This window comes from Balaenoptera acutorostrata, chromosome 9, assembly GCF_949987535.1.
Source record: "Balaenoptera acutorostrata chromosome 9, mBalAcu1.1, whole genome shotgun sequence".
NCBI classification, from domain to species: domain Eukaryota; kingdom Metazoa; phylum Chordata; class Mammalia; order Artiodactyla; family Balaenopteridae; genus Balaenoptera; species Balaenoptera acutorostrata.
In genome coordinates, this window is record NC_080072.1 from 51,179,097 (window position 1) to 51,189,610 (window position 10,514).

At 47.0% G+C, this 10,514-nt stretch overlaps 1 protein-coding gene across 1 annotated transcript; it reads left to right on the plus strand.

Moving 5' to 3' along the window:
* Positions 1 to 1,593: 1,593 nt before the first annotated feature.
* Positions 1,594 to 10,117, plus strand: TRIM21 (tripartite motif containing 21). Its single transcript, XM_007173628.2, has 7 exons — positions 1,594 to 1,664; positions 2,775 to 3,229; positions 3,730 to 3,825; positions 4,905 to 5,135; positions 8,184 to 8,206; positions 8,889 to 8,989; positions 9,285 to 10,117. The coding sequence occupies exons 2-7, from the start codon at positions 2,822 to 2,824 to the stop codon at positions 9,833 to 9,835; spliced, it is 1,410 nt and encodes a 469-aa protein (XP_007173690.1). The 5' UTR covers positions 1,594 to 1,664; positions 2,775 to 2,821; the 3' UTR covers positions 9,836 to 10,117.
* The last annotated feature ends 397 nt before the right edge of the window (positions 10,118 to 10,514 follow it).

The window sequence follows — 10,514 nt, forward strand, 5'->3', positions numbered from 1 at the left end:
CTGCCTGAACTATCAGGGCAGCCTGTTATCTCCTGGCTGTCCCTAAAATGAGGATTTTCCCTGGAACTTTAACTCTCATGCACCTATGCCTACTGCGTCACTTAAAGCAAGTCACCTCACTCCATTCAGCCTCTGTGTCCGTTCCTGTAATATGAGTAATAAACCCTGAATTGCTAAGTTGTTGTGTGACTTAAATAATATAACCTCACTTAGTAGTATTATTCACAATAGCCAAAAGATGGAATCCACCCAAGCATCCATTGACAGATGAATGGATAATCAAAATGTATACCCAGGGGCTTCCCTGGTGGCGCAGTGGTTGAGAATCTGCTTGCTGATGCAGGGGACACGGGTTCGAGCTCTGGTCTGGGAGGATCCCACATGCCACAGAGCAACTAGGCCCATGAGCCACAACTACTGAGCCTGTGCGTCTGGAGCCTGTGCTCCACAACAAGAGAGGCTGCGATAGTGAGAGGCCCGCACACCGCGATGAAGAGTGGCCCCCGCTTGCCGCAACTGGAGAAAGCCCTCGTACAGAAACGAAGACCCAACACAGCCAAAAATAAATTAATTAATTAATTAATAAAAAAATAGAGCTCCCTATTAAAAAAAACGAAAACAGATAATGAAAAAAAAAAACCAAACCCAAATATCAAACAAAGCCCAATTATTTAAAAAAAAAAAAAATGTATACCCAGACACTGGAATATTATTCAGCCTTAAAGAGGAAGGAAATCCTGTTACATGCTACAACATGGATGAACCTTGAGGACATTACGTTAAGTAAAAGAAACCAGTCACGAAGGGACAAATACTGTATGATTCCACTTACAATGAGGCACCTAAAATAGTCAAACTCACAGAAACAGAAAACAGAACAGTGGTTGCCAGGGTCTGAGGGGAGGGAATGGGAAATTATTGTTTGGCAAGATGAAGAAAGTTCTGTGCATGGGTGGTGGTAATGGTTGTACAACACTGTGAATGTACTGAATGCCACTGAACTATACACTTAAAATTGGTTAAGATGGTAAATGTTATGTGTATTTTCCCACAACTTTAATAATAATAATAATAAAAATAATAAAACAGCCAGAGAAAATCCCTAGCTCAGTGATTAGTGCACAGTTGCTGCTGAATAAATGTCAAGTCCCTTCTTACCACTCACTGATGTGATGCCACCTTGGGGTAATGCGAAAAAAATCTCTCTCCCCCTGATATTAAAAGAATATCAAGTCTCCTGAAAAGGAATTGTTTTGGGAAGTAGGAAACAGAAGGTGGTCTTTCCTGTCCATCCAAACCTCCTTAAGAGCCGCTCCTGCACGCGGGCACACCACGTAGGCGTGGGGTGACGACCAGTGTCAGATAAAGCAGCATGACTCCTCCACGTAGCAGACAACTATATTTTACTCTATTAGACAATGGGGACACGGGAGGGAGCTCAAAGCAAGGACTAAATGCTGCGGAGCTTTCACTCAGTCCCAGCCTCCAAAAAGCCCCAGCCCACGGCTCGCGTCTCAGGCCGCACCTCAACCCGTCCTCCTTCCTCCTCCCTTTGCCCCTCCCACTCTCCTCCTGCTCCGCCCCCTCCCTTTCAGACTGGCCTTTGACAGGAAATCGAAAGTGAAACAGGGAGCCGGCCAGTATCTGCTAAGTGCCTTGAAAAGGTGAGTGAATTTGGCTAGACCGAGGTACCCCAGCCCTGCCTTGGGGACCTCTCCCCCTTCCCCAGATCTGAAGAGCCCCTTCCTAAGCAGTCCCCACCCCTAGAGCCTTAGATCTCAGTTTTCCCTTCGCAACAGGTCTCCCTCAACCCTAACCCAGCAGTTCTTCCCCTGCTGCCTGGGTGGAGGCTGGGCTGTGAACCTGACTTCCAAGAAGGAGCTCGGGCTGCCCTGCTGCCGGCACCTGAGCTGGGATGAAGGACCCAGGGAAACTGGGAGAACTAGGATGGCAACCTAGCTCGGAGGGTGGTCCAGGGGAGCCCGGTGTGGGGTGGGTCTGCAATCCTTGAGACTCCCATCCCCAAAAGGCCCCCTCTGGAGGTGAGAGGGACAGGGTTGCTTCGAGTGTTAGAAACGTATGGGTCTATGCCCTGGAAGAAACGAAGACAGGTGCCAGGTTCAGAGTAGCTGAGAGAAGAGCCCAGGGAGTGCTCAATCAACCACACATTCGTGTGTATGTGTGTGTGTGTGTGTACACATATGTATATACATATACACATATACATACGTGCACATACAGATATACATATATACTTATGAGAATATATAAGAATAAATATTCTTATATATATTCATATTACAGATAGATAGATATAGATAGTTCCTGCCATTATTGCAAAAATTAATGAAGATCTACGTGAAGTATGTAGCACCTGGCACATGGAAGGTGCATGGTAAATGGTCGCTACTATTAGGATTAGCTCTCAACAGAGTCGAAGACCAGTGGCCTGAGATGGAAGATGGACAGGTAAAGCCTGAGCACTGAGAGCTTAAGAAGAGATGGACATGATGAAAGTTGAATTGTAAGCAGCTGTATCTCAGGTTCTCAACAATTTTTGCTCTCTCTTTTGGGGACTCAGTTTCCCCTTCTGTCTGACTGGATAAGTGAACCAGACCGTGGAGGAGAAGCTCTTGTTATTCAGGTTGAGTTCCTTTTCTTTTCTTGTTTTCACCCCCTCCAACTCACTCTCCCTGGTGGTTTCCTTTGAATTGTCTTGCTTTTCTCACACAGCTCTTCTCGTCTCCTCCTTTCCTCTTCTTCCCTCCCACTAGGCCACTGGAAGATCTCCCCAGTGCTGCTGAATAGGAACATTACCCCTATGGCCTCAGCAGTGCCCTTGGCAATGATGTGGGAGGAGGTCACGTGCGCTATCTGCCTGGATCCCATGGTGGAGCCCGTGAGCATCGAATGTGGTCACAGCTTCTGCCAGGAATGCATCTCTGAGGTTGGGAAAGATGGGGGCAGCGTCTGTCCTGTGTGCCGGCACCACTTCCTGCTCCGGAACCTCCGGCCCAATCGACAGGTGGCCAACATGGTGGAGAATCTCAGAAAAATCAGCCAGGATGCCAAGGAGGGCACACAAGGCGAGCTGTGTGTGGTGCACAGAGAGAAACTTCACCTATTTTGTAAGAAAGATGGGAAGGCGCTTTGCTGGGTGTGTTCGCAGTCCCAGAAACACCGTGACCACCCCATGGTCCCCATTGAGGAGGCTGCTCAGGAGTACCAGGTGAGGCCTTAGCATGGAGGCGCGAACAGGTAGAAAGGGGATAGGGCCTTGATGACTGCTTTGTTCCCCAGGGCTGGGAATGGGAGAGAGTCACCTGTGGAGTTGAGGGGATGGGGAAAGGATGGGGGTCTCCTGCCTTCTGTGTCTAATTTAAGGGGAGAATTGCAAGCTCAGCACAATTTTCTCATTCCCCAGGAGCAGGGTATATGCAGTGGGAAAATGCTGCATGGATCATGTTTCCTTGTGGCCTCCTGGTTAATTAAGAATGAGTAGTGCCCCCATCCCTACTACCCCAACAGTGTGGCTCTATTTTGTAAGAAACATCAGGCTTTTTCCAAAGTCTTCCCATCCACAGAATTCCTACCCCAAACAGACTCTAGTTCTTGCTCATCCTCTGCGCTCAGACTTTTTTAAGAACCAGTATGATCTTCCCCCACCTCATGCCACCGCATCTTACTTCTTGATCTGAGTGGACATTAACCTGCTATCTTTCTCTGCAGGAGAAGCTCCAGGTGGCACTACAGAAACTAAGGAACAAGCAGGAGTTGGCTGAGAAGTTGGAAGTGGATGTTGCAATGAAGAAAGCAGCCTGGAAGGCAAGAGTCATGTCCTGAAGGGAATCTTAGATCAGAAGCCTGGGGAGGGTCCAGGGTCCTGGACTCAAGAAAGCCCTAACCATAGCTACGCCAGTCCCTATATCTCACTCCCCAAGAACCAACTGTCCCCTAGGTCTCCTGATGGAGGGGAATAAAAAAGGGTGGAGCTCAAAGAGAGCTCCCAATCAGATGGAGAGTCTTAAGAGAAGGTGCTGAGGGACAAGACATACCCTGAAGCTCCTGCTGCTTGAGCCCAGTCTCTGGAGATGACAGCACAGAGCCTCAGTGTCTGGGACAGAGGAATCCCAGGAGAGATGCCAATGGCTTGGCCTGTCAGGAAACGACAAGGGCTGTGAGGAACAGACTTAAGGGAACCATCAAGGTCTAAGGTAGGAAAAACAGTCTGACCAGTTGGTTGCTTGACCATGTCCAGATCACTGGTCCAAAGTGTAATGGAGAGCTACAGCTTGTTCTGCACCAGGAATTAGGAGGTGGGGCATGTCAGGGACTAGGAGGGAGCGGAAGGAACTCATGGCCAAGAGATCCCAGAAGAGGAAGATCTGGGACCGGGGAAGGGTGAGTCAGGCTGTGGTGGCAAAAGGGGTCACCCTGTGTCATCGAGTGACCCTCCAGTTACAAGCAGGAGAGAGCAAGCCAAGAATATCCCAAAGACTCCTTTCCCCCAGAACTTAGGAACGGGGTTGTGAGCCTGTCTTTGCGAGGGTGTTGGCGGTGGGGCCAGGTGTTCCTCCCTCAGTTACTCACTGAGATATGAAGACCAAGGGGCATGTTTGGGTGGTGATTTGAAGGAGGTTGAGGAAATCTCCGATACCATAGGCAGATGCAGCTGTGGTTGGAGGGCAGCTGTGGTGCGCTCCCACCGGTCCCATTCCCCTCTTAGTCCCAGGAGCCTCAGCCCCCTACCTCCCCAGCAAAACTGTATACGTGTGTGTTTATCCCCAGACAGAGCCAGAGTGGTGAGTCTTCGAGGAATAGAAATAGATATGGGCACTTCCAGTCCCAAAGCTTAGGAGACTGTGATTAAAAAACCACCTCTTTTCTTTCCATTGACACCAAAGGGGAAGGTTGAGGCACACAAATTGAGGGTTCACGAAGAATTTGTAAGACAGAAAAACTTCCTGGCTGAAGAGGAGCAGAGGCAACTGCAGAAGCTGGAGGCGGATGAGAGGGAAGAGCTGAGAGTCCTGGGGGCCACAGAGGCCGGGCTGGCCCAGCAGAGCCAGGCCCTGCAGGAGCTGATCGCAGAGCTAGAGAGGAGGAGTCGGGGCTCAGCGCTGGAACTGCTGCAGGTGAGGCCTGAGGACGGGCTCCCCTCTGAGATGCAAGGAGTAATTGAAAAAAGCCAGAGCTCTTCGGGGCTACCTTCAGAGCACACAGAGACTTGGTCCCTGGAGTTTTCTTAAATAAAACAAACTGGAATTCAGACCCATGAGTGGTTTGCATTCAAGGCATGGAAAGGTACAAATTTAGGTGGGAATATTCCATGCAGCAATTAAAAGAAACGGACATCTCTGGTAAGTGCCTGCTCTAATACATACCAGATTCATGACCTTGAGAAAGTACCTTAATCTTTCTGAGGATTAGGTTTCTCATATGTTAAATGGATATTATAGTATTACATATCTCCAAGAGACAGTAGCCCAGCCCCAGCCCTGCCACCAGTTCTCTCTGTTACCCTAAGTTGTCATTTTCCTTTCCTAGACCTAATTTCTCCATTTGTGAAACAACGGGGAGGGAGTGGTCTAAATAACAGGGGTTCCCCAGGATTTATTCATAAGTTTATCGTCTTTACACATTCTGCTACTTCTGTGAACTACCCAAATGATTTGAGCATGTTACTTTTTTCTTTAAATTGTCTCACTCTTTTACCTGAATAAATTTAGTTTAAAAGGAAATTTGTCCTCACAGACAAATATCATGATATCACTTATATGTGGAATCTAAAAAAATAATACAAAAGAACTTATTTTACAAAGCAGAAACAGACTCACAGACATAAAAAACAGACTTATGGTTACCAAGGGGGAAAGGGGGTGGGAGATAAATTAGAGATTTGGGACTAACAGATATACACTACTGGATATAAAATAGATAAATAACAAGGACCTACTGAATAGCACAGGGAACTGTATTCAATATCTTGCAATAATCTATAATGGAAAAGAATCTGAAAAAGAATAGATATGTATATATATGTGTAACTGAATCACTTTGCCGTACACCTGAAACATTAACTGTACTTCAATTGAAATCAACTATACTTCAATTTAAAAAATAAGAAAAAAAGAGACAGGGGGCAAAAACAGGGTCCGCTCTTGGGAAAGCCGCACAGGGTCCTGCTCGGTTTCAGTACGTATAAAATGCTTAGAACAGTACCTGGAATACAGTATGTGGTTGCATAAATGTTAGTTAATTTTATTATCATTTATATTATGAAATACCTACTGAACATAAAAACAGTAGATTGGAAATGAGGAAATAAAGCTAAAAGTAAAATAACAGAAAATAAAATTAAACCCTGTGAGCATAATTTTGTCCTCCCAGGAAAATCAGGACCAGGAAATGAGAATTTTAGAGAAATATTAAAATGTAACTTTTTTTTTAACAAGTTATTTTTTAATTATTATTATTTATTTATTTTTATTTATTTATTTGGCTGTGTTGGGTCTTCGTTTTTTGGGTTTTTTTTTCTGTGCGAGGGCTTTCTCTAGTTGCAGCAAGCGGGGGCCACTCTTCATTGCGGTGCGCGGGCCTCTCACTGTCACGGCCTCTCGTTGGGGAGCACAGGCTCCAGACGCGCAGGCTCAGTAGTTGTGGCTCACGGGCCTAGTTGCTCCGCGGCATGTGGGATCCTCCCAGACCAGGGCTCGAACCCGCGTCCCCTGCATTGGCTGGCAGATTCTCAACCACTGCGCCACCAGGGAAGCCCTAAAATGTAACTTTGTTTCTCCCTTATTTGGCCTAAGCCAGTGTTCTCATTTGGTAATATAGCTTAGATGTATATGCTAATTGCATGAATTATTGAGTTATATGGCTATCCTTGTAACTTTGCTTGTTCTATGCCTGTTTCCTAATCTGTAAATGGAATATAAATAACAGTACTTACCTAATAGGAGTTTAGTAACAATTAAACAAGTTATACAAAAAAAAGAAAAAGAAATTTGTCCTAAGCAATAGTAGCCATGTGTTATGTTACTGATACCTTTTCTAATGTATTTCATAACAATAATATTAATAACTGCAAATTCTTAAATAGCACATAAAACATGCCAGGTGTTTAGTCCCTCATGACAATGCAATGAGGTGGATGCTACTGTTATCCCCATTTCATAGATGAGAAAACTAAGGTGCAGAGATGTGAAGAGATTTAGTGAGAGACTAAAGCTAAATAGCTTAACCAAGTTCACCTGAACAGTAAGAGGTATTAAGTAGAACACACATTAATGAATTTTTTAAACTATTTTTTATAAATTCATTGATGTGTGTTCTACTTAAAGTCATCTCTTATCCACCAATGATATGCTTGCCTCACTTTGGGAACCTTTGGACTAGATGGTCTCAAAAGTCCCTCTGCTGTAACATTCTATGGTTCCTCTTTTCCCCGCACCTTTTCACTGTCTCGGGGTCAGATATGGTCATGAAGCCATTTCTGGTTTGTGCAAAAAAGCCCACAGGATTGATTTGACTTGGCAGGCTGTCTTCTTCCCATTATCTAAGTCTTGCTTCTGCCCAGCATTGAGCAGAGCTTTCTAAGGCACTTTTGCCTGGGCCTAGGAGCCTGCCGGTTCCCAGGTAAGGACCCCAACCCCTGCCACAGAATATTCTCAGATGTTTTGGTTTCACATACGTGACAGGGGCTATGTTAACTACAGCAGAGGACAGAGCTCTAACTAGCCAGCCCTTCCTCCCCAAATAGTGCAAGCCCACAAATAAGAGCAGTTTCTGTGCATTCTGTGCATGCTGACTTGGCCATTCTTTCTCTGTGACTGTCTCTGGGCCTCAGCCAGGCTGGCTATTTGCCCCTTTTTTCTCTCCCACCCACCCCCACCAAGAATCTGGTCTTTTTAATTTGTTTTCTGAGTCAGAGTTTGTAAGCTGCTCTTCCTTCCCCTAACTGTAAGTCACACCCGTGCTTGGTTTCTGCTTCCCCCACAAGCACCCACACATGCCTTTTGTTCCAAGCTTGTCGGAAGCATCTTTTGGGCCTTGGCCCAGAGGGATGGGGCAGAGAGCAGTGTCCTGTGGACCTCAGGGTGGCATCGCGTCACCCACAGGACTGAAGTCTCAGTCCTAAACCAATGACTCCAGATCTTACTCTCTGTCTCTTTTCTCCTCAGGAGGTGAAAAGTGTCCTGGAAAGGTAAGGAGAGGTTTTCTTTGTTAGAGGATGGGGCAGCAGGAGGCATATATACCTGTGAAAAATGGTTTTGAGTTAGAAAATGTGCATTGAAGTTATCCCCATCTTCTTCCCTATTCTCAAAGACCCAATCCTCCATAAAATATTTTCTGGTCTCAGAAGGCTAATTAATGGGCATCTCAGTTGGTGAGTTGCCCAAAGTAATTGGACTGTGACGTCTTCACAAAGTGAAGTTATGACCAGCAGGGAAGTTCTGAGTCTACAGCCTGCTGGGACTCCTTCTTTAAAAAGAATCTAACCAGTTTCAAACCTCCCAGAAAGAGCCATGGGTAAGACCCACGATAGGGGTGGGACTCCTTAGGTTCCTCATGGAAGTGATTCAGCCTATATCAGACACCTTGATGTAAAATGAAACAGAATGTGCTTGCGTGGTGACCTCAGGCTCGGAGTGGAGATACAGACTGTCCAGGTGCTGCAGAGGCCCACTGTAGCCAGCAAGGCTTGGATAGAAACTAAATCCTACCTCCTTTTGCCCTTCACCCTCAGGAATCCTAACACAGGAGGTGTTTTTGCAAATTTGCATTATATTAAATTATCAGTCATCCCCAAAGGCGATTATAGCAACAGGATTTGGGAAGGGTGAGGTAGGAGTTGGAGTCAGGGTCTCTAACTCTTTTTCCCCCAGGAGTGAGTCCTGGAACCTGAAGGAGCTGGACATCACCTCCCCAGACCTGAGGAATGTGTGCTACGTGCCCGGGGTTAAGAAGATGCTGAGGACATGTGGAGGTGAGGCCAGTACCAGGGTTGTGGGGTTGGCCTGCAGGGAGTGAAAGGGGATAAGGAGGATGCACAGTGCATCCCAGGGTTGGGGAGAGATGGCAGGTCAGAGTAGGCGGGGCAGGGGCAGAAATAGGGAAGGTGGTTGCCTCAAAGGTCAGGGCAAGGGTCGGAGTTGGCTAGGGCGTCATTTCCTCACCCAGTGAGGCTCAGGGTCACCCTTTCATCCACATCCCCCCACCACAGGCACAGGGTCACTGACTCCCCACACTCTCCTGGCCTGACTGTGGTCTTCTCTCTGCAGTACACATCACTCTGGATCCACATACAGCCAATCCGTGGCTCATCCTTTCAAACAATCGGAGACAAGTGAGGCTTGGAAACACCCAGAAGGAAGTGCCTGAAAATGAGGAGAGATTTGATACCTACCCCATGGTCCTGGGTGCCCAGCGCTTTGACTCTGGAAAAGTTTACTGGGAGGTAGATGTGACGGAAAAGGAGGCCTGGGACCTGGGGGTTTGTAGAGACTCCGTGCAGAGGAAGGGGCAGTTTTTGCTCAGCCCCAACAATGGCTTCTGGACAATTTGGCTATGGAACAAACAAAACTACGAGGCTGGCACCTGCCCCCATACCCCCCTCCTCCTTCAGGTGCCTCCACGCCGAGTTGGGATCTTCCTAGACTATGAGGCCAGCACTGTTTCCTTCTACAACATCACTGACCATGGTTCCCTCATCTACACCTTCTCTGAATGTGCCTTCAATGGACCTCTGCGGCCCTTCTTCAATCCTGGTTTCAATGACGGAGGAAGAAATGCAGCCCCTCTGATCCTCTGTCCACTGACGATGGGCTGGTAGGGATCCAGATGGGTCTCTCTGGACACCAGCACCTCTCTGTCGGTTCCCCTTCTCAGCCACTGGCCCTGTCTCCTTTGCCCATGAACTCCAAACCACCTTTGTCTCTGCAGAGGTGTCAGGATGCCAGCAGGCAAACTTTGGCAAGGAGGTCACCAGAGGTCTATGTCAAATGACCTGCAACACCAATATTCCTGCCCTGCATTGCTTTGTGATTCCCTCCATGAAACAAGCTACTTGTATTTGGCCCCCAAACTCATCTGGATCAACTAAAACATGTTTCTGCCTTCCTTATGTGATTCGAGTTTTGTTTTCTCCTCTCCATCTCTAGGCCTTTGGTCAGATCCCTACTACGTATCTTGCAAAGGGCTTCCTAAATAAATTGGGCCCCAGTCTATCCCATCATTCCTGTCTCATACACATCTAGGATTATCTTTCCAACATACACGCATCAGATCATGAGTGGCTCCCCACTGCCTATAGAAAAACAGCCATTAGCAGCCACACTTTTAAAATAAAGGCTGAGGTAATTCCCTGGTGGCCCAGTGGTTAGGACTCCATGCTTTCACTGCTGAGGGTGAGGGTTCAATCCCTGGTCAGGGAACTAAGATCCGCAAGCCCCGTGGTGCAGCCAAAAAAAAAAAAAAGGTAAAATAAAGGCTGAATTTCATAGTATCTCAAC